Here is a 24,617-nt window from a genome sequence, read left to right as displayed (position 1 = left end):
GCCCACATCCCATAGTCTCTCTGATTCTGGATGTGTCTGACTTGGGTGGGGAGTGCATCTTGGTACACTGCTGACTCAGGGTATGTCTACACTACAGCGCTAATTCGAACTAACTTAGTTCGAATTAGTTCATTCGAACTAAGCTAATTCGAACTAACAGATCTAGACTAAAAAACTAGTTCGAATTAGCGTTTTGTTAATTCGAACTAGCATGTCCACATTAAGTGGACCCTGAACCGGGCTTAAGGATGGCTGGAAGCAGTGCCGGCAGGGCATCAGAGGAGGACTTAGAGCGTGGAGATGCTGTCTCAGGCTAGCCGAGGGCTGCGCTTAAAGGGTCCCGACCCCCACCCCGGACAGACAGTTCTCAGGGGTGCCCCGCTTGCAAAGCAGTCCTGGCTTGGAGTGCCTGGACTACCCACACTGGGCACATCACAGCACTCGGCCATCAGACCGGCTGCACTTGCCGCAGGCTGCCATCTGGGGAGAGGGGGCAATTGGGGGGCTGCAGGAGATCTTCCACTCCCCAGAAGCCCGCAGAGCCAGCCCAGTCCTCCCCATTGGGGGCTCGTACCCCATTCCTCCCTCACCTCCTTCCACTTACCCTTCCATAGCCCCTTTCCTTGATGTACAAAATAAAGGACAATTGTGTTCAAAAATGGAATCTGTCTTTATTGAACAAAACTGGGGGAGACTGGGAAAAGGAGGTGGGAGAGGGGAAGAGAGAGGCTGGGAGAGGGGAGGACAACTAAAATGATCAGGGGTTGGGAACAGGTCCCATATGAAGAGAGGCTAAAGAGACTGGGACTTTTCATCTTAGAAAAGAGGAGACAGAGGGGGGACAGGATAGAGGTCTCTAAAAGCATGAGTGGGGTGGAGAGGGTGCATACAGAAAAGTTCTTCATTAGTTCCCATAAAGAAGGACTAGAGGACACCAAAAGAAAGGAATGGGTAGCAGGCTTCAAACTAGTAACAGAAACTTGTTCTTCACAAAGCAAAGAGTCAACCTGTGGAACTCCTTGCTGCAGGAGGCTGTGAAGGCTACAACTAGAACAGACTTTAAAGGGAAGTGAGATCAAGTCATGGAGGCTGGGTCCATGGAGTGGTATTAGCCAGGGGGTAGGAGTGGTGTCCCTGCCCAAGGTTTGTGGAAGGCTGGAGAGGGATGGCACGAGACAAATGGCTTTGTCACTGCCTTCGGTCCATCCCCTCCAGGGTCCCTAGGGTTGGCCGCTGTCGGCAGACAGGCTACTGGGCTAGATGGACCTTTGGTCTGACCCAGGACGGCCATTGTAAGCTCAGGGCTCAGGGTCGGGGGTCTCACTTGACCCCCTTGATTCTCTTGCACACCTGCTCCTGGGTGGCTAGGGCAGGAGAGCTGCCAGCCTGGACGGCCACTTCCCTGTGCCTAGTGCGGAGATCGTGGACAAGGTCCACGATGTCTGCACTAGCCCAGGCGGGTGCCCGCCTCTTGCGGTCCCGGGCAAGCTCCCGGGAGCTGCCAGCCTGGTCCCGGGAAGAGGGGGAGGGCTGGGGGGCATCGGGTGGGTGGCTTGATCCGTGCCAGGTGCAGGGTCTGCTGGCTGGGTGCTGGCAGGCTTGCACCTGGCACGGGCACCGTAGCCAGCCCGTGCCCCTTTAAGGGGTCCGGGGCCAGGAGGGGGGGCAATAGAGTTTCCCTGGTGTTGGCCAGAGTTGCCACCGGGGAAACCTGGGGAGGGCTAGCCTCCCACTAGTTCGAATTAAGGGGCTACACACCCCTTAATTCGAACTAGCTAGTTCGAACTAGCCTTAATCCTCGTAAAATGAGGTTTTCCTAGTTCGAACTAAGCGCTCAAACTAACAGAGCGCTAGCGTAGCGCCTATGAAAGTTAGTTCGAACTAACATCCGTTAGTTCGAACTAACTTTGTAGTGTAGACATACCCTCAGGGATTATGGTCTCAAAAGTAGCTCACATTGCATATAAATATGATGTCTCTCAAAGCCATTTGCCAGGCTTGCAGTGTCTTCCTTCCTCAACAGTCCAGTCAGGTGCTGCAGGTATTGATGGATGACACAGCCTCAGTGTTCTATGTCAACAGGAGGGAGGAGGGAGGACTCAATTGTCGGCTTGTGGGACTTCTGCATCTAGCATGCAATCCACGTGGAAGCCTCGCAACTCTGCAGCGTCTGGAGTATGATGGTTGATCCCCTCAGCAGGTCCTTCTTTTCTCATCACAAGTTGTCCCTGCACTCTGAGATTGCCAGAAAGCTCTTCCTTAAGTGGGAAGCTCCTGGAGTGGACCTGTTTACCACCAGAGAGTCGTCAGTTTTCTTCTCTTCAAGGCTTCAGCACAGACTCACTGTCAGATGCCTCTCTCCTGTCTTGATCAGTAGACCTGATGTAAGCCCTCCAGCCAGTTCTGCTTATCAGCAAACTTTCTCAAAAATCAAGAAGGACAAGCCATGAGTCATTCGGACTGCCCCAGCATGGTTGTGTCAGCATTGCTTTGGCATGCTTGTAAACTTGGCTGTTGCAGCTCTGTGGCCACTTCCCAGCCACGCAGATCTACTCTTGCAGGATCACAGGAGACTCCATCACCTGAACTTTGCCTTTCTCCACCTCATATCTTAAATGCTGAAATCGGAGGAACAAGCCTGCTTTAGTCTGGTACAGCAGGTTCTCTTGGAGAGCAGACAGCCCTCTACCAGAGCAACTTTCCTGGCCATGTGGAAGTGTTCCACCTGCTGGTCATGGGGTGGAATATCTTCCTGGTCATGGTGTGGAATATCTACCATCTCTGAAGTCCATCCTGAATTACTTTTTGCTTTATTTAGAACACCAAGGTCTTACCTTTTTGGTTAAGGTGCACCTAGCAGCCATATCAGCCTTTCATCATCACATCCAGGATAGACTGGTATTCTTGCATGAAATTCTGGTTAGGTTCCTGAAATGCTTTGGAAGATTTTTTTCAATAGATCCAGGACCTGGCACCCCAATGGGACCTTAACTTGGTTCTTTACAGGTTCATGGTTCTGTCCTATGAACCTATGGCTTCTTGTTCTTCTTCCACTATGTTGTGGAAGGTTGAATTCTTTGTAGCTATTACATCTGTGGGACCTGTCTCCAAAATTAAGGCTCTCACTTCAGAGTTTCCATACATGGTATTGTACAAGGATAGTTTCCAGCTGTGGCCGCATACAACCTTCATGCCAAAGATGGTGTCACATTTCCATGTCAACCAGGATATCTTCCTGCTGGACTTCTGTCCAAAGCCTCACGCAACCAACTAGGAGATGAAGCTGCACACTGTACATGTCAGGTGTGCTCTGGCTTTCTATGTGGAGTGCACCCCACTCTTTTGCAGGATTGACCCAGCTCTTCATTGCAATATGACAAGATGAAGGGCCTTCCTGTGTCCACTCAAGGGATCTAAAATTGGTTCACCAACTATATCCGTATTTGTTACGAGATAGCACAGGCTGTACCTCCACTAGGCTCACTCCACTAGGGCTCACGAGTTTTAGGCTTCCTTCCTGGCATATGTCCCTCTCCCAGACATCTGCAGTGCTATGGCATGGTCTTCAGTACATATATTCATGATGCACTATGCCATCGAGCCATGCTTTGGGCAGGGGGCTAGACTCAATGATCTCCCAAGGTCTCTTCCAGCCCTATGATTCTGTGATCATGCAGCAGGCCAGAGATGACACTGCATTTGGCAGGACTGTGTTGCAATCGACATGTCCTTGAACTCCTACCAGCCTCCCTTAGGGACTTGGGAGTCATCTATAATATAATGGACATGAGCAAGTACTTCAAGAATAAAAGCTGTTTACTTTTCATATCTGTTGTTCTTTGAATTATATCCATTCCATGACTCACCGTTCTTCCCCTCCGTTGGAGTCTAGCAAGAAGGAACTGCGAGCTAGTGGCACCCCTTACACTGGCACAGATGTGTGCCACGTCAGAGGGTGTCTGAGCTGGTCCCCTATGGATACCACTGAGGAAAAAACTTCTGGCACCACACCTACAATGGAATGGATGTGAGGTACACATATGGAGGAAATCCAGTTGCGAAAGATAATTTTTTTTTAAGAGTACAACCAATTGAGTGAGGGGAAACATTTTCAAATGGTTTACTCTCTGCATTTTACAACACTTTGGCTGTGTCTAGACTACATGCCTCTGTCGTCAGAGGCATGTAGATTAGACACATAGGTAAAGGCAAATGAAGCAGCGATTTAAATGATCGCGGCTTCATTTACATTTACATGGCTGCCGCGCTGAGCCGACAAACAGCTGATCAGCTGTTTGTCCGCTCAGCGCGCTAGTCTGGACGCTCCCCTGCCGACATCAAAGCCCTTTGTCGGCAGCCCCGTTATTCCTCGTGGGATGAGGTTTACTGGGGCTGCTGACAAAGGGCTTTGATGTCGGCAGGGGAGCGTCCAGACTAGCGCGCTGAGCGGACAAACAGCTGATCAGCTGTTTGTCGGCTCAGCGCGGCAGCCATGTAAATGTAAATGAAGCCGCGATCATTTAAATCGCAGCTTCATTTGCCTTTGCCAAAAAAGCAAATCTACATGCCTCTCCCGACAGAGGCATGTAGTTTAGACGTACCCTTTGTGGCCAGTTTTACTATCAGTGGGTTGGATTACACCCCAGACATATCCTTGATCCCACAGAGCTGACCCCCATGCAGGCCCATGGAGTTCAGTGAGGACATAGGAAGTATTAGGATTAGCTTGATAGGATGGAAAGGAGTCATGAATAAAGCAGAATGATTTTTTTGACCAAAACATTTTATCACTAAAAAATGAAGATTCAGGTTAACTGAAACATATTCTGATATTCTGAATTGTATAGATTTTGGCAAATTATTTTGTGGGGAAGGGGGCGGAGGGAAGAGATACCTGGAAAAAGAGAAGCAGAAAAAATGAAATTGTTTCTTTTTTATATTTTTGAAACAAATCATTTCAATTTCTATGTTCTATATTATATTTCTATATTCAGAATTTTGTACCAAAATTCACTTCGGGTTTTTTGAAATTTATAAAAACTTCTTTAAAAAATCAAAACAACATGTTTTGTGTCTAGTGAAAAAAATATTTCATTCCACACCATTTTTAAAAAAATTCTGGAGCCACTGAAAATTGTGATTTATTTTTTCAGTCAAGGCGAAATATTTTTTTTCAGTTTTTTAGATATTGTAAGTGATGGAAAAATCAGGTATTCACATTAGAGCTGTTTGAGGGGTGATGATGAAGGGGAGGGTGTAACAAGATTAGCTGGCAAAACAAGAGAGGAGTCTAAGGAAACAAGTTTTGAGCTGTAGACAGTGAGGCATGACAAAAGTCTTAGGAGTGAGGAGGTACTATATTACTTTTATTTATGTGTGCTCCTGTTGTACAAAGCACTTATGGATACTTGGTCCCTGCCTCAGAAAGCAGTGAGATGACCTGGATGTTTTTGGAACATCACTGATTTCTAATGATTGAGGGACGGTGTTTTCCTGACATGAGTTATCTTGAGGGGTTACAAAGTGAGGTTTGAGGCGTGATTTCAGAGATGGGAGGATGGCAGCTGGCACAGTGAATGGGGAATTCCAAGCATTAAGCCACATGGGAAAAGGTATGAGGATGACAGCAGAAGAAGGAGCTGACAGGAGTGTGACACTGGTTTGACTGATGGAGCAGAGGCATTGCTAGTACTGGTGAGAGCAGGAATGGAAATGATGTGCAAGATAGGAAGCCAGTGAAGAAAATCCATTAGAAGAGATGACATGGTTGGAGAGGCAAACAGCAAAAATCATTTTAGTGGCAAGGAAGATCAATTCTGCCTCAGGGGGCCCAAATGTGCAGCTCTATAATCTGAATATGGAAATGAAAGTACCCGCGATCAAACATTACATGAGCACAACAAGAAAAGACTTCAAAACCTGGTTTGAGACACTGGGAAGTTTCCAGGTTATTAAGGACTTTTAAAGCCATCCAAAGAGCCCTGAACTAATGAAATCAAGTAAATAATGTGCAGGTAGGAATGTTTATGACAAATTAAGAGAGTGGCATGTCTTTGAGTAGGCTGCAGAAGAGAGGAATGAATGTATAGCTTCCAGGATCTGCTGAGTTCACAGCGTGATAAGGTGGCTGCAGGCAATGAATTAGATATAGCAATAAAACTTGCCTTCTTTGGAACCAGATATTTTCTCTCACACACACTGTTACCAGTTAACCCTTTCCCTATTGACAAGAAGTCCGGCCTAGCAACATTCGCTAAGGCCCCTGGCTTGGAAAGTGCTAACTGTCCCGGGTGACGTGTGGAGCACTCGTTGAAGTCAATTGGAATGTGAGTGCATAGACCTTATCAAAATTGTTAAGCTTTAATCCTCAATGACTGTTTCCCTGGCTTACATCGAAAAATGGAAGGTAGCAATATGAACAAGAAAGAGGAACAGGAAAGGGAGTTTATCTGTAATTTTTTTTAGTTTGGTCTGCACAACCCTTGTATCATTTGGAAGTTTAAAAGATGTTTTAGAATCAGGTGTGAAACTTGCAGCTTTCCTCACTTCAGTTAATTTACTCTGAGTCATATCAGCAATATTTGGCCAGATGATGTTCTTTGGGACAGCTGGAAAGAAGTATAACCAAGTAACAGGGTTGCAAATGCTTAGGTAAATATGCTGAAACAGACTTTGCTGAAAATATAATAAGAATGGAACAGGCTATGTCCAGGAAGGGTGAAAGGCAGATTTGGTTACCCTCTGTTAATACCAGCATCCTAATTCCTGCCAGATACAGAAAAAGAAGCAATTGACATCTTGAACAGGATGAGTGCACACTTTGCTTTCTTATTATTGATAGTTGCAGTTGGAAGAGAAGAATTAGTGAAATGTATCAACGCCTCCTGTCTGGCCTTCTTGCCTTCCAGCTGTCCCCTGCCAGTCTGTCCAAAAATCCTTTATTAAAGGCATCATCTCCTCTCACTGCTCCAACCTTGTTAGGTCCTCCTGAACTTCCATTGACTTCCCATCTCCTACCACATAAAATTGAAATGCTTCATCCTGCAATTCAAAATCACATCTATTCTTGCATCCACCTACTTCTCTGTTCTCACTTACCTCTTCCCAGTTCTCTTGTCTTTTCTCCTTATTGTTGGATTCTTCTCTGATTTACATCAATGAAATTAGGAGTAACTTCATGGAAGTCAGTACAGCTACATCGGGGTAAAAATCAGATTAGCTACATCTTCCATTCCTAGCTTTGTTCCCTCTGTTTCTGGTGCCAATCTCCCAGCTTATCTGAAGATTGCTTTATCTTTTCTCCTTTAAATTAATCTGTAAACCCCACATCTCTGAAGCCAGTTCTACACTACAGCTGAAGTTTGGCTTAAGTAATACAATTCCAGTTACGTAAAAAACGTAGTTGGAGTCAAATGTACCTTGAACTAAGCTTCAGCATCATCCTCATAGTAGGAGATTGATGGGAGAAATGCTCCTGTTGGCTTTCTTTACTCCTCGCGAGGAGTAGGAGTTGGAACATCGGCAGGGGTGCCCTCAGAGTTTGATTTAGTGGGTGTCAGCCGACAGTCAGGGCAGTGTGTGTGTGTATGTTTCCGAGAAAAGGTTTAATGTCCGTGTCTTTACTGCTAGGACCGGGGTCCCGTCGCAGAGGGTGGCCAGCAGGCCTACAGACGCCCCGTTATATAGGAAGAGCTTATTACACCTTAGATTTTAGCTGCTAGAACACAGGGGTTCCTTCGCAGCGGGCAGCCTAGGAAAGGACGAAAAGGTGCCCCAACGGATCTTGTCACCTGGGAGTGACACAGATCCAAACGCCCAAGCTCTCCCTATGTCTGTCCCTTTATGACTGGCTGAAGTTCTTTTAAATTGTGCTTGGTTCTATTACAGCAACTGAAGGAGTCAGGTTAAAACTTAAACAGTTACAGGTTTATTAAAGGAACTTTTAAATCATACGGTTACAATGGCTATTGCTTTATTTCTTAAATGCTAGCAAATATATATATATATATATAGGTCTTAAAAATGATTACAGGAAAAAGGTAAAGATAGAAAATAGAAATAATGGTACCAAGTGACAGCTTAATCTTTAAAGAGCTCTAACACTATGTATATATATACTTAAGCAAAGGACCACATCCAGGTACAATTTTTACCCCTTTCTGTGCCTCTTGACTCCAGCGTGTCAGGCCAGGACCGGTCTCTCAATTCCTCGTAAAGACGAATACGAGGTGGGCGTCCCCTCTGGAACCTCGGAAGATCAAACACCAAACCCGACCAGCAGATAGATGGTAGATTGACACTCAGAGAAAATGCGCTGCTGGACCCATCTATAGACCCCTGGGGGCCCGTATCCTCTTTCTTATCTAAGATGCCGAATTGTACTGGTCCGTTTTGTGGCGCCAGTTCTTACAAGCGAGTTTCAAGTTAATTTACACTTGCAAGAGAGATAACTAAATTGTGTGTACTAGACATTTTTTTACTGGGCAAGAGATTCCTCCCCCCGCGGATGGCTGTGTGTTCGTATCAATATGGGTTTGAGTCAAGGACACTCCTTGGCAGCCTCTTGGTCAGCAATTAGCATATCTCTGTTTACAGCCATTCACGGTCACACAGCCTGGGCCTTCTGCTCTGTGTGCCCTGTATGCTCCAGGCAAGCAAAAATGGATGTTACAAGGGGGGTTCCTGTCTGGCTACAGTGGGTCTTTGTTAAATCCAATGCCAGAAGATCAACCACCGTAGCATCAATCTTCTCTGTAGTCTAGGCGTGGCCTAAGTAATCTCTTCTTCCACATTCTGATCAATAGTAGCACTCAGGGGCACCCTCTTTTGCATTGCTGCTCTGTGTTTCATCCTGCGTTTGCTTTTTTCGCTTTATTTAGATTCTCATCACTTGGCACAAGGAACAATCTTATCTGTGTTCGGTAAAGCATTCTGTATGTTTATGACACTTTATAAACATTTTACAGTAATAATGCTCTTAAGGCTTCTGCAAAAGTCCTGATAATAGCTATGATAACAATTTAAAGGGTTTTTAGAACTTTTCACTAATGGATACCCTTTCAAACTCTTTATTCCTATACTCTTTAGTAATTTATCTTGCTTCCACCTCCATACGTGTTTATTGGAATAGCAGCATAACTATTCTCAGGCTGAGTCAGGAAAGGCAAATATGATGTTAGTCATGGGTTATGGTAAACTACTAGCTGTTGCATACCCATCTTCTTGCTTGTTTATGAATAGTGCTGGTAATTAAAAATAATGAAGAGACCCATTAAATGGATTCATTAAAAAAATCTACTTCTGATTCAATACAAAGTTATACTTGCAAGGCTTTGGAGAATGGCTTTGAGGTCAACCATGTGTGAGAGATTTTGTCTTCAACAAAGACCTTTCCCACAGGTTGTTTTGTTCCAGAAGATGTATCAATGACATTTTTTAAATAATTTGGACTGGTGAATGGGATTAAATGAGACATTGCAGTTAATTCCTTTTATATACAAAAATGTTTTTTGTCTTGCTTTTCACCATACCTTCCAAAGAAGTGCTGACTGTGCAGTGTATTCATTCTTATATGTACTCATCTCTTCTTCTGCATCTGGTCAGTTCTTCTTGCTTTTATATAAAGAAATATAAATGTAATAAAGGTGTTGTTACATATTTACTCAGAGGCCATTCCCTCCTGCCACCTACGGTATGTCTACACTACCCCGCTAGTATGAACTAGCGGGGTAATGTAGGCATACCGCACTTGCAAATGAAGCCCGGGATTTGAATTTCCTGGGCTTCATTTGCATAAGCGGGGAGCCGCCATTTTTAAAACCCCGCTGGTTCGAACCCCGTGCAGCGCGGCTACACGGGGCTCGAACTAGGTAGTTCGGACTAGGATTCCTATTCTGAACTACCGGTACACCTCGCTGCACGGGGTTCGAACCAGCGGGGTTTTAAAAATGGCGGCTCCCCTCTTATGCAAATGAAGCCCGGGAAATTCAAATCCCGGGCTTCATTTGCAAGTGCGGTATGCCTACATTACCCTCCTAGTTCGAACTAGGAGGGTAGTGTAGACATACCCCTATTTATTTTTTGGAAGCTCTTCTCTGCACTCCTACTTTATCAGCATTTCTTCATTAATAAGGTAACAAGAAATGAATATAATATTCCAGATGTTGTTGCAACCAACTTCATAGAAAGGGGTAATGATTTATTTCCCATGATATGATGCTTCTGGTATGTAACCAAAAACAGCATTGACCTTTGTGCTGGTGTATCCTATTGCAAAAGCAGGTCCAATTTTCAGTCCATTATTACTGCCTATTTCAGCATTGCTATTTTCTGATTTCTTCCTCTGATTGAATATTTGTGTATTGGACTATTTTCTACAAGATGAATTAGCCTGCATTTTCCCTGCAGAGGATGAAGAGAGGAAGTAGGGAGTCCAGCAAAGAAGCTATTGCAATAATCCAAGCATGAAATTATTGAGAAATGAATGCAGAGTGTTGTTGTTGTTATTTAATATTTATATTAAAGTAACACTCAGTGGCCCTGCTGTGCTCAGTGATCTGCATAGGAAGACATACTCTGCCACAAAGAGTTTTTGTTATTCTCTAGCCTCTTTGTAATATGTCTCCTAATTGTTGGTTGCAACTCATCCTATTTTAGATCATATGGAGATTTCATGAAGTTTTGTTTGTCTTGTGAGATTACGTCACGTTCTGTGTCCCTTCAGTCTTATGTATCTCTGCTGCAAATATTGGTGGAGATTTTGTAATGCAGAAATCTTTCAACTAGGAATTGGTTTAAGAACTCCAACCCACTTCTGATAAGAAATTAAAGCATCTTTTTCAGATATTAATATGTAACTTGGATTTCAAAGTCTAGGGTACAAATTATTTTTTTCATAATCTGTGATAGATAGGAGATAGTAGATTTCTCAGTACCCAGACTGGAGGAGCTCATAGTCAGGGCTCTCTGACACTTGAGTCTCATGACCAATTTATTTTTTTGTTATGTAGGCATGATAATGCCTTTTAAATTGCCAATTATAATTTATCTCATATCTTATTTTTTCTGCAGGATTTACAGATTATCAGCACAGATGAAAACCAAGTGTTTGTGGCTGTTCAAGAATGGTACCAGACAGACACGTACAACCTGTACCAGTCTGACCCACAGGGCGTATACTATTCCATTTTACTGGAGAATGTCAGGAGCACTAAGCAACCAGAAGAGAATGTCCTGATAGATATTCTGGAGGTAGGGAGCCATGCCAATATTAACATTTTGTTGCTTTTTGCCTCTTCCTTTGCTTCTCCTACTTTTTGTTATCAGCAGCTCTAATTATGAACGTAATTAACTTTACAGTGATAAAATTATCCCTAATCCTCTGGAGTGATGTAAAGAGAGTACAACATTTCTCTAATGTCTCCCTTTCTCTGCTCTTCCTCCTAAAATACTCAGTTTCCTGAGTTCCCAAGAATGTGCAGTAACAAGTTTATTATTTTTCACTTTCTTCAAATTCAAGGTCAGGGGTTATTTCAAGTACTGGGAAGTCAAGCACTAAGATTCAGTTAGCACCAGTTAATTGGGAAAGGAGGATTATAAACATTCATGAAACTGTCTTATGTAACAAAATTTGGCTTGTAAGCAATACAGCAATATTCTTTTTGGCTTACATTTGTTTTACAATTTGTCAGCATTTCAGATGCTGGCAGCTTTGTCTGAGAATGTAATTATCAGATACAATGTAAGTCCATTCATTGAGTTTTGTTTACAGATTTCAGTGGTTTTGTTTTTCAATGTTCAGGAAGCTTTTTTTGCCAAGAGAATCTCAGCAAATAGCAGTTGTACAAACATAGTACTGAGTCTTAACTATTCACCCAAACAATGAAGAGCCAGAATATTAGATCTGAGTCATACCACAAATCCTCTTGTTTTCTGTAGGCCCTTTTTCCCTATTGTAGCCGGCCAGAGTAAGTCTAACGTCTGACATTGGGTTCCCAAACTACAAAATACGCCACACAGGTATCTGTCAAATACAAGTCGTTTATTTCCTGACAGCTAACAGCTGTGCCCCATAAATGGAAGAACAACGTAACAAAGAAGCGGCATATTTTATATCCCTTCCTGCAAGCCTGGAATCCCGGGTAGGCTGCGGACGAAGTGGGAGGTTGTCTTAGCTTCCGAGGCACTGGTACCCAAAGCCCATCAGTGAGGTTCGATTTGCTAGGCTCTGAGGCAGCCTTAAATACAGTTTTCCTGCCTTGTTTGTCAGTTTGGAAATTTCCAGGGGTTACTCATTACATGCTGATGTAGGGCTTAGCTCTTAGTTATCAATCTGGTTCTGATCTAGTTCTACTTGTTCTCTGGCCCTGTTTACATGATCAATACGTTAGGGTAAACAGAATTGTTTATGCGTTCTCGTCCTTATCTACAATTCGTTCTTGCTACATGGGCATATGTTCCCAAAGACTTGCTTCTGGCTCATCAGATATAGGGAAAGGAGGAAAAGAATGCAGGCCTCACCACTCCTAACCTAACATGTACAAAGTTCTTCCGCAATTGACCCCTACACCCATCCTTGCAGCCATCCTTGAAATACCCTTTATTTTAAACCTTTAGCAGTTGTCTAAAGAAATAAGGAAAAATAGTTTAGGGGGGAAATTGCCATCAATTCTCTTGTTCAGAAAGATGATGATGACAACTCTTGAACTTAATAGTCTGCCTCCTCTGCAGCTTTAAAAAATATTTTTACTAAATGCACGAGGCTTTTTTGCAAAGGATTTGCAATGTGCTTTATCCTGGCACATATGTTTAGAAAGGAGTTAAATTATTTTCTCTAATTAGATGGAGGGCAGGATGATGGCATGCTTCCATCTTTATGCAATTCCCTCTTTCAGTAGTCTGCAGTGAGAAAAGAAGGTGTGACAAAATTACCAGTCCAACCTCCCAATTCCAGCATTGTTTACTGTATTCTGGGAAAAGGAGGTTATGGGGGAACAAGCCATCTTCTTCCTCTTGTGTAATCAAAGTCCCATATATCGATTTTAACGACAAAATTTGTTTTTGCTGCTTTTTGGCTCCTGTTAGCTAGGCAGAGCCAGCGCAGCTAAGAGGAAAGAAGCTGGGTCTTTTCCTCCTCCAGCATCTTGAGCATGGGTTCTCAACCTGGAGGTCACAAAGAGATGTTAGAGGGTCACAAACACTCTCCTATTCCCTTATTGCTACAGAATTGTTAGCATAAGAAAGGCTTCGGACCACTGCTCTACAGTATAAACTCCATTCAGTTTCATCCGTGTAAGCCCACTGAAGTTCTAGGAGTTGCAAAAGTGTCACTGAGGGCAATATCTGTCCTGTGGTACCTCTGTTATTGGTGATGAACAAAAAGAAGGCATCTTAGATTAATTTGAAAGTTCTGGTTTCGTTTGTAGAGCTAGTTTTTAAAAAAAAAAAAAAAAACCATAAACTCAGCCTATTTAATAAGGAATGATTGAGACACAATAAACATGGAGCCATTTTTACAGTGTTTAAGAAAGAGCCAGGGCCGGCCCAAGCCATTTGTGCGTCCCAGGCCCCGGGAGCGTAGCGCCGCCCCCGGAAGTGTGACGCATGCATGGCCCTGCTCCTGAGGCCCGGGGCGCATGCATGGCCCTGCCCCCACGTGTGCGGCGCTTGCGTGGCCCCGCCACCGGGTGCACGGCGCATGTGTGGTGCCACCCCCGCCCGGCCCGGCAGCCCCATGCAGCACCCCCTACAATGGGGTGCTCCGAGCGGTAGCCCAGTCAGCTCGTATCTTGGGCCAGCTCTGGGAAGAGCTGCACTATAAATGGAAAATTTCTCTGCCTACATATAGAAAATGTAAAGCTTGCCAACTGTTGCTGCATTACGGTGAAATATGTTTGTTTGTTTTCTTTACTGGAATGCAATGAGCAAATAATAATTACAAGGGTTTTCTGTGATGAGTTATTTACATAGTATAACATAATTAATAAAAATAAGGCTGCCAGGATGTAGAGAGATTACTGGGTAGCTGTTGATTTGGGTTTTTCTTCTGACTTGGGATTTCTTCCAGGGTGTTTCCATAAAAGTGTTGTGGAAAAAAAATTGCACCTCCAAATGCAGACAACTCTCAAGGGATTTAAGAATTTCTCTTTCAACTAATGCATAATTCCGCTTTGTTTTAATTATCTTCCACCCTTATTTCCACCTTATTTCATGCTTTACATTAGCATCTACTTTATTGTCTTTTGGAGATTTTCACCTGTCTGCATTAATTTTCACTTATATCCTTTATCTTTTTTGTAAGGTACATCTTTTCTGCTCTGGTTGCATGTGTGTGCAGGGATTAACCTCTGAAATATTTCTTTAAAAGAAAGAAAGAAAGAAAGAAGCAGTGATTCAAAGTCAGTATGGTCTTGAAATATTGTAACAAGTGTTGTCAAGGTGAAGCAGCCACAAGCTTAGCATAGATATGCAAAACAAGCATGTTGAGATCATGTTTCAGGGCTCCAATCCTGAAATAAGTGATAGTTCTCATACGAGTAAAGATTACAGGACCGGACACTTATTTTACAGCTTACACAGATGGTGCTAGTACCTGCTTATTTTAAACCCAAACTGCAGCCTTGCTAATACATTGATTCTTCAGTCATCTGACTTAGCCCCAGTGACTTCAGTTGAATGTTTGTAACATTCACACAATTGTCCATTACGTGAGCACTGCACACAATATATGCTAGAAATGCTGGGCCACCCCTTTCAAAGTAAATTGGCACAAAAAGTTCTGCAGTAGTTTCTACAGAAAGGGTCCAGAGAAGAGCAACAAGAATGATTAAAGGACTAGAGAACATGACCTATGAAGGAAGGCTGAAAGAATTGGGGTTGTTTAGTTTAGAAAAGAGAAGATTGAGGGGGGACATGATAACCGTTTTCAGGTATCTAAAAGGAGGAGGGAGAAAACTTGTTCATCTTGGCCTCTGAGGATAGAACAAGAAGCAATGGGCTTAAACTGCAGCAAGGGAGGTTTAGGTTGGACATTAGGAAAAAGTTCCTAACTGTCAGGGTAGTCAAACACTGGAATAAATTACCCAGGGAGGTTGTGGAATCTCCATCTCTGGAGATATTTAAGAGTAGGTTAGATAAATGTCTCCCCGGAGCAGGGGAGCCACAGCAGAACCAGGGAACAGAGTCCCAGCAGCCCTGCGGCAGCTCTGATGCCCCGAAAAACAGAGCCCTGGCGGCCCTGGAGCTGGGAACCCTTGGCAGCCCCAGGGCAGCGGAGCCCAGCAGCCCTGGGCAACAGAGCTCCAACGTCCGCCCGCAGAGCTATGGCAGCCCCAGCAGCCCTGCCGCCACAATGACCTGGGGCAGTGGAGCAGTGGCAGCCATGAGTGGCTCACAGAGCCAGGAGATGGCGGCCTGGTGGCAGGGGAGCTCTGCTAGGTCTGCTGACGGACCCCAGGGAGCTTGGAGTCCATAAGCAGAGGGACGGAATTGACCTCCCATGGTCTGGCAAACTCCCTACTTTGGGATCAGTTAGGTCCCGAGGATGCTGGACCATGGAGGTTCACCCTGTAGTTAGTGTTTATCATACTGTCTAGTTAAAAGAAGAAAATTACTGTTGAACAATAGAAGCTGCTGGCTGCTGAGTGCTGTTGAACATGTGCTGCTTCATCTTGATCGGTGTTTGTGTCAGCCGACGGTCAGGGCAGTGTGTGTGTGTATGTTTCCGAGAAAAGGTTTAACGTCCGTGCCTTTACTGCTAGGACCGGGGTCCCATCGCAGAGGGTGGCCAGCAGGCCAACAGACGCCCCGTTATATAGGAAGAGCTTATTACATCTTAGATTTCAGCTGCTAGAATTTCATAATTCCTTTGCAGCGGGCAGCCTTGGGGAAAGACTGAAAGATGCCCCAGTGGATCCTGTCACCTGGGAGTGACACAGATCCAAACGCCCAAGCTCTTCCTATAACTGTCCCTTTAGACCGGCTGAAGTTTTTTTAAATTGTGCTTGGTTCTGTTACAGCAACTGAAGGAGTCAGGTTAAAACTTAAACAGTTACAGGTTTATTTCAGGAAGCTTATAAATCATATGGTTGTAATGGCTATTGTTCTATTTCTTAACTATTAGCAAAATATAGGTTTTAAAAATGGTTACAAAGAAGATAAAGATAGAAAAATAGAAATAATGGTACCAAGTAACAGCTTACTCTTTCTATGTGCACACTTAAGACAGAGGACCACATCCAGGTACAATTTTTACCCCCTTCTGTGCCTCTCGACTCCAGCATGTCAGGCCAGGGCCAGTCCCTCAATTCCTAGGAAAGACGAAAATACGAGGTGGGCGTCCCCATAGAACCTCGGGAGGTCAAACACCTAACCCGACCAGCAGGTAGAGGGTAGAATGACACTCAAAGTGAGTGTATGCTGGGCCCATCTTTTATAATCATGGGGTCACGTATTTCTCTTTCTTATCTGTAATGCCAATTGATGCTGGTCTGTCTGCTGTGAGACCAGTTCTTACAAGGAAGTTGTGAACTTAATTTACACTTGTAAGAGAGAATTGAGATGATTAAATTTTGAAGTACTGGACATTGTTTTCTCAGTGGGAAATTCCTCTCAGGGACTGTGTGTGTGTTCGAATCAACATAGGTGCCAGCCGGTGGCAGTCTCACATATCCTGATCTCTCCTCATATCTATGTTTCAGCTTCTCAGGATCAGATGAGCCAGCATAGAGTATGCTGATTTTATTGCTCCTTCTCTGTCCTGTATGCTTCAGGAAGGCAAATAAGATGGATGATATGGAGGCGGGCTGTCTGGCCACAGTTTGTCAAAGTGGTCTGCGGATCCACTGAGAAACCTGCTAACTGGCCACTGCACGGTTTGCTATTTGCAGCCAAGGGAAGCCATAGTAAGTGGTGTGGGCCGAGCCACCACTTCCCTTTGGCTGCAAACAGTGAATCGGAGCCAATGGGAGCTGCGAGGCTCCATGGCTGGTAAATAAACACATCACAGCAGTCAGTTAGCAGGTTTCTCAGAGTGGATCCACAGACCACTTTGAGAAACACTGATCTAGATTCATGTAACTGGAGCTGCACACATTTGAAAACATGGTGATTTATTTAGGTGCCTGTCAAGGGGGTGCCCCCCCTCGGTTGGGACCTCTCCCATATTGGCCCAATGGCTCAGTCTTTAAAGTCCCCCCCTTTTGGGGGCAATAGGGCCTCTCGGCACAGTCTTTCGACTTCCCCCCTCTTGGGTAAATATGTCCTTTTGGCACAGTCTTTAGAGTTCCCATAAATACAGCCTCCTGGCACAGTCTTTTGACTTCCCCCCTCTTGGGTAAATACAGCCTCTTGGCACAGTCTTTAGAGTTCCCCTCTCCTAGGGTAAATACGGCCTCTTGACACAGTCTTTAGAGGTCCCCTTTCTGAGGGTAAATACGGCCTCTTGGCACAGTCTTTAGAGGTCCCTTCTCTGGGGGTCAATACGGCCTTGTGGCCTAGTCCACAGGCCAGTCGGCCCTCCTGGGTTCGGGGCAGTGCAGAGGGGGAGGAGAGGGGGACCACTAGCTGGGTGTCACGGATTAGGGGTGTTGCAAAAGGGTCTTGGCATGGGCTATAGGGGGACTGTAGCTAAGGGGTCAAAGGGCACAGGACATGGGGTGGGGGTCAAAGGGTGTCATAAGGTGGAGATCAAAGGTATTGGGGAGCAAGGGGCTGGTTTGGGGCCAGGCGGACAGGCAACATTTTATTTGCATATTTGCATATTCATTATTCATGTAATGAACATGGAAATATGCAAATAAAATGTTACCGGTCTGACAACAGATTGTGAATGGATTTGCCAGTCCATGGTATAAAAAAGTTGGGGAGCACTGTCCTCATGCAAATCATCAGTAATAACATAGGGTACGTCTACACTACAGCGCTAGTTCGAACTAACTTAGTTCGAATTAGTTAATTCGAACTAAGCTAGTTCGAACTAACACATCTAGAACTAAAAACTAGTTCGAACTAGCGTTTTGCTAGTTCGAACTAGTAAGTCCACATTGAGTGGACTCTGAACAGGGCTTAATGATGGCCGGAAGCAGTGCCGGCAGGGCATAAAAGGAGGACTTAGAGCATGGAGATACTGTCTCAGGCTAGCCGAGGGCTGCGCTTAAAGGGTCCCGACCCCCACCCCGGACACACAGTTGTAAGGGGTGCCCCGCTTGCAAAGAAGTTCTGGCTTGGAGTGCCCTGAGTGCCCACACTGGGCACATCACACCACTCGGCCATCAGCCCGGCTGCACTTGCCGCAGGCTGCCATCTGGGGAGAGGGAGTAATTGGGGGGCTGCAGGAGAGCTTCCACCCCCAGAAGCCCGCAGAGCCAGCCCAGTCCTCCCCATCGGGGGCTCGTACCCCATTCCTCCCTCACCTTCTTCCACTTGCCCTTCCCTAGCCCCCCTTCTTATTGATGTACAAAATAAAGATAACGTTTCTTCCAACATTGACTCTGTCTTTATTGAAAAAAACTGGGGGAGACTGGGAAAAGGAGGTGGGAGAGGGGAAGAGAAAGGCTGGGAGAGGGGAGGGCAACTAACATGATCAGGGGTTGGGAACAGGTCCCAGATGAAGAGAGGCTACAGAGACTGGGACTGTTCAGCTTAGAAAAGAGGAGACGGAGGGGGGACAGGATAGAGGTCTCTAAAAGCAGGGGTTGGGTGGAGAGGGTGCATTCAGAAAAGTTCTTCCTGAGTTCCCATAAAGAAGGACTAGAGGACACCAAAGGAAAGGAATGGGTAGCAGGCTTGAAACTAGTAAGAGAAAGTTGTTGTTGTTGACAAAGCAAATAGTTAACCTGTGGAACTCCTTGCTGCAGGAGGCTGTGAAGGCTACAACTAGAACAGAGTTTAAAGGGAAGTGACATCAAGTCATGGAGGTTGGGTCCATGGAGTCCTATTAGCCAGAGGGTAGGAGTGGTGTCCCTGCCCAAAGTTTGTGGAAGGCTGGAGAGGGATGGCACGAGACAAATGGCTTGGTCATTGTCTTCGGTCCATCCCCTCCAGGGTCCCTAGGGTTGGCCGCTGTTGGCAGACAGGCTACTGGGCTAGATGGACCTTTGGTCTGACCCAGGACGGCCATTGTAAGCTCAGGGCTCAGGGTCGGGGGTCTCAGTGGACCCCCTTGATTTTCATGCACACCTGGTCCTGGGTGGCCAGGCTGGCAGCTCTCCTGACCTAGCCGGCCACTTTCCTGTGCCTAGTGCGGAGATCGTGGACGAGATCCACGATGTCCGCACTAGCCCATGAAGGTGCCCGCCTCTTGCGGTCCAGGGCAAGCTCCCGGGAGCCGCCAGCCTGGTCCCGGCAAGAGGGGGTGGGCTGGGGGGCATCGGGTGGGTGGCTCTGTGCCGTGCCAGGTGCAGGGTCTGCTGGCTGGGTGCTGGCAGGCTTGCACCTGGCACGGGCACCGTAGCCAGCCCGTGCCCCTTTAAGGGGTCCGGGGCCGGGAGGGGGGCATAGAGTTTCCCTGGTGTTGGCCAGAGTGGCCACCAGGGAAACCTGGGGAGGGCTAGCCTCCCACTAGTTCGAACTAAAGGGCTACACAGCCCTTAGTTCGAACTAGCTAGTTCGAACTAGGCGTTAGTCCTCGTAAAATGAGGTTTACCTAGTTCGAACTAAGCGCTCCGCTAGTTCGATTCAAATTCGAACTAGCGGAGCGCTAGTGTAGCGCATAGGAAAGTTAGTTCGAACTAACGTCCGTTAGTTCGAACTAACTTTCTAGTGTAGACATACCCATAATTAGTATTAAAACTATACCGTGCTAATAGGTTTGCTGTTCCATAAATCTGCATGCAGAGTTTTCATTAATGTTAATATCAAAGGGAGTTGGTGTTTAGAACGAGGACAAATTATACTCTTAAATATTACAGATTGAGAGGGATGAAAGAGTATTCAGAATAACAATGTCAGTATAACTAGCCATTCCTGATTATACAGGGAGCTAACAACACTTATTCAAGTAAAAAGCAGTAATAAATCCTCAGGTTATGTTAAGCAGCCACATCTGCTGAAGAGAGGGAGAAAGCATTTTGGCCTGAATTCAGGGAATGTCATTTAATTTTGCAAAGTGTTTTTCTTCTTGATGAAAGCTTTGAAGAATGTGATCCCAAAATCAAAGAGCAAGATCTCCTTTAAAAGTCTCTCTTGCCATACACAGACACACTCCTTGCTGCTGCTGCTGTTTCTTCTTCTTCTTCCACATCTCTGCCTCTCCATGTACCCCACTCTCCATTCTGATCTCCTGTTGTACTTCCATTAGATTCTGGGCCCTTAGGTTCCTCTGAGCAGGGTCAGAGAGCATAGACACTAGAAAGGATCATTGTGATCATGAGGTCTGACGTTCTGTATACCATTGGCCATAGAACTTCTCCAAAATAACTCCTAGAGCAGATCTTTTAGAGAAACATCCAGTCTTGATTTTAACATTGTGATATTGGATCCACCATGACCCTTGATAAATTATTCCAGAAACTATTTATTCTCACTTAAAAATTTGCAGTCTGAATTTGTCCAGCTTTAGCTTCCAGACATTAGACCATGTTCCACTTTTCTCTAGTAGGTTGAAGTGCTCATTATTAAGTATTTGTTCCCCATTTGAGTACATAAACTATACTCAAGTCACCCCTTAATCTTGTCTTTGTTAGGTTATGTATATTGAGCTCTTTGAATTTACCATTGTGAGGAGTGTTTTCTAATCCTTTAATTATGCTCATGGCTCTTCTCTGAACCTCTCCAATTTATCATCTTTCTTCTTGAGCTGTGGACAAAGAAGTGAACACAGTATTCCAGCTGTGGTCACAGTGCCAAATATATAAGAAAAACAACCTTTTTATTCCTACTCAAGATTCCCCTGTTCATGCTTCCCACGATCACATCTCAGGTCACTGTCAAACTGAGAGTATCCATTCAACTCATTATTAACTGCAACCATCATATCTTTTTCAAAATTAGTGCTTCCCAAGACTAAATTCCCAATTACATACTTTCTTTGCTTCTAGATGCATACATTTACAGTTAGCTGTATTCATATACATACTGTTTGCTTCCACCCAGTGATACAAATCACTCTGAATCAGCAACCTATCTTCATTAATTTCCACTCCCTGTTTTCTCTTCTTCCAATTTTTGTATCAGCCACAAACTTAATCAGTAATGATCTTATGTTTTCTTCCAGGTCATTGAGACATTTTTTAAATAGTTTAGGGTCAAGATTCCTGCAGGACCATGCTGGAAACACGTACACTCTATGATGATTCTACATTTACAATTACGTTTCAGTTAGCCATTTAATGGGTGCCATGTTAATTTTATATCATTCTATTTTTTTAATCAAAATAGCATGTAATGCCAAGTCACATGCCTTACAGAAATCTAAGTATATTATGTCAACACTATTGATTTTATCAACAAAAGTTGTAATCTCATAAAAAGTTTTATGTTTGTTTGAGACGCATGCTTTCCATAAATCCATGTTATTGCATAAATTACAATGACCTGCTTTAATTCTTTATAAATAAAATCCCTTATCAGATCCTCCACTATCCTACCTAGGATCAGTGTCGGGCTAATGGGCCTGTAATGACAATTGGTATCCCATTTACCCTTCTTTAAAAATTGTCACAGAGTTACCTTTTATTCAGTCTTCTACTGCAAGACTTACTGAAGATCAATATTACTAATCCAGCGTATTTATTAGCCAGCTCTTTTAAAACACTTGAATGCAAGTTATCTGGAGCTTTAAAAATGTTTGATTTTAGTAGCAGCTGTTTAACATCCCCGAGAGATATTAATAGAAAGCTATCAACCCCACATGTTGAGACCATACCATCTTTTTTCCCTCCAAAATACAAAACAGAAATATTTATTGAACACTTAATGCCTCTTCTGCTTTATTACTGGTAATTCTACCATTTTCCCCTGTACCCATAGTTGGGATTTGTTTTGTTCCTAATACATTAAAAATCTCCTTATTGTTCTTAATATTGCTGGCCATAGATTTATCCTTGTGTCCCTTGGCTTCCTCTGGCAATTTTTTGCAGTTGCTAACTTCTGATTTATATTCATCACTATCAGCTTATCCTTTCTTATGTTATATATGTTTTTGTTTTTGTTTACAAATTCCTTTCCTTCCCTGCTAAATCAACTTTTTTTTTAAAAAACAGGGTGGCTTTTTTCCTGATTCTGGCTTTTTGGACGTCTAATAAGGCAGTGTTACTCAGAACTCAGTGGTTCAGGACAGGAGCGAAATTAATGATCAACATTACCTAAAAGAGCCACAGTAATATGAATTCATTTTCATATACTAAAATTCTATATATTCATATTGAAACAGTGTGATGGGAAATAATTAATGTATACACATAAACATAAATTAAATATTATATATATTATCTTAGGAAAAAGTAGATTTAATATTTTATCAATTGCAATTGGTTAATAACAGTGAAAGTCTATAGTTAGATTACTTGAGCATCTGGCTAACATAGCTAATGTTATAGATTTACCTCCATTTCAGAGGCACACTGAAGCAGTATCATACTTACTAAACATTAAAAATAAAAGTTTCATAAAACTCTTCTGGATGATTGTTGCAAGGGAAAAGCAACTGAATATTTCAGGCCAGTCCTATATACCGTATTTTCCGCCGTATAAGACGACTTCTTATGCTAAAAAACATCCCCCAAAAATCGGGGTCGTCTTATACGCCGGGTATACAGGCAGTCCCCGACTTGCAGGTACGAATGGGGCTTTTCTCGCCCCAGAGGACACAGACTGCGGGACCTCGTGGTCCCGCCGCCCGTGTACTCCGGGGCGAGAAAAGCTGCTCCGCGTCTCCCTGGTCTGCAGCCCAGGAAGACACGGAGCAAAACCGCGGAGGGGCTCCAGAAGCGGGGAAGCCCAGGCGCGCCTGGGATGCCCCGCTGCCGGCTTCCCCCGAAGCTTTGCGAAGCCGCAGAGGAAGCCGGCAGCGGGGCATCCCAGGCGCGCCGTGGCTGTCCCGCTGCCGGCGTCCTCAGAGGCTTTGCTCCCAGTGTCCCTGGTCTGCTGGAGACGGTCCCCAGCAGACCAGAGGCACCGGGAGCAAGCCGAAGCGGCGGCGGGGTGCCGCGCTTCTGAGGCTTTGCTCTGGCAAAGCCTCAGAGGCGCGGGACCCCGCCGCCGCTTCGGCTTGCTCCCGGTGCCTCTGGTCTGCTGGGGACCGTTTCCAGCAGACCAGGGACACCGGGAGCAAAGCCGGGGAGGCGGAGGGGCGCTGGGGCGCTGCCGGTTGGCCTCTTAAGGGGGGGTAGTCTTATACGGCGAGTATAAGACGAAAACCTATCTTTTAACTAGAAAATTAGGGGGTCGTCTTATACGCCCAGTCACCTTATACGCCGGAAAATACGGTATGTTGTCTAGAAAAACTCTTTCTGTGAAGAGCATCTGAGTGAAGAAAGAATTTGCATCACATCGATCTTTCTTTTTTTCTTTTCATATGAATTTTATTGGAAAAGTTTTCATAGACATTTTAAAAGAACAAAAGATAAATGTAAAATGCAAGAAAATAAATGACCATAGCTCTGTATACTTTATAGTACCCAATCACCTTCATTTTCTTCTGAAAGATGGAGCACTTTATAACTAAACAAATGTCTAGGCCAGGACCTGAGCTGGAATAAAGTAGCATAGCTGAATTCATTAGGCTGCCTTTCAATCTTTAAGTAGTCCTATGGCATCTTATGTCTACACAGGAAAATTATTTCAGAATAACGGCCATTATTCCAAAATAACTATGCAAGCGTCTACACAGCTATTTCCTTATTTCAGAATAAATTTGAAATAACGGACGGCTTATTTCCAAATATGTAAATTTCATTCTACAAAGAATAATGCCTATTCCAAAATAGCTGTTTCGAAATAAGGCATGTGTAGACACTCCATTGTTGCTATTTCAAAATAGACCCTCATCAGGGCCATTCTAAGTTATTTCTCCCCAGTCCTTCCTGGGGCTCTAAATAGAGATAAAAAAGATTTGGAGATTGCCTATCTCCTAGAACTGGAAGGGACCATGAAAGGACATAGAGTCCAGTCCCCTGCCTTCACAGCAGGACCAAGTACCATCCCTAACAATTTTTTGCCCCAAATCCCTAAATGGCCTCTGCAAGGATTGAACTCACAACCCTGGGTTTAGCAGGCCACTGAGCTATCCTTCCCCCCAATACATTAAAAATCATTTTTGTTGCTCGTTTTTTGTTGCCAGTTTACCAAAATTCTTTTGAACCTTTCTCTGATAAGCGATAAGCAAAAATGTGTGCCTCATTCCACGGGACTGCTGTATCTTTACTACAATGATGAACTTCATTCATATGAGCAGTCTTCTAGACTTCAGTAGAAGTACATATGTAAAGTTACATGCTTGTTTAAGTATTTTGCAGAAACAGAACACTTTCCAATGACAGTTGGTGATAACTTCACTATGCTTCACTATAGTAAACAGATTAGTATAAAGATGTAAAAGAGTAGACAATTAGTTGACTACCCGATAATGCCAGGTTTATTGGGTAATCAAGTTGAATACTTGCACCCTCTGCCCCCTGCTG

General features: G+C 44.4%; 1 protein-coding gene across 6 annotated transcripts in view; it reads left to right on the top strand.

Moving 5' to 3' along the window:
* SORCS2 (sortilin related VPS10 domain containing receptor 2) overlaps window positions 1-24,617 on the top strand; it is an 863,992-nt gene that overhangs the window by 745,643 nt on the left and 93,732 nt on the right. For all 6 annotated transcript variants that reach the window (XR_012904391.2, XM_075930786.2, XM_075930785.2 and 3 more), the window contains one exon: window positions 11,071-11,250. Coding sequence is in view for 5 of the 6 variants with exons in the window: in XM_075930786.2 (XP_075786901.2) it covers window positions 11,071-11,250 (180 nt within the window). In the remaining variant the exon portion in view is untranslated. The remainder of the gene's footprint in view (window positions 1-11,070; window positions 11,251-24,617) is intronic.

The sequence above is a fragment of the Pelodiscus sinensis genome, chromosome 4 (assembly GCF_052426305.1).
Source record: "Pelodiscus sinensis isolate ZL-2025 chromosome 4, ASM5242630v1, whole genome shotgun sequence".
Classification (NCBI taxonomy): domain Eukaryota; kingdom Metazoa; phylum Chordata; order Testudines; family Trionychidae; genus Pelodiscus; species Pelodiscus sinensis.
Note: the sequence above shows the minus strand (reverse complement) of the source record. Positions and strands in the feature narration are given on the sequence as shown.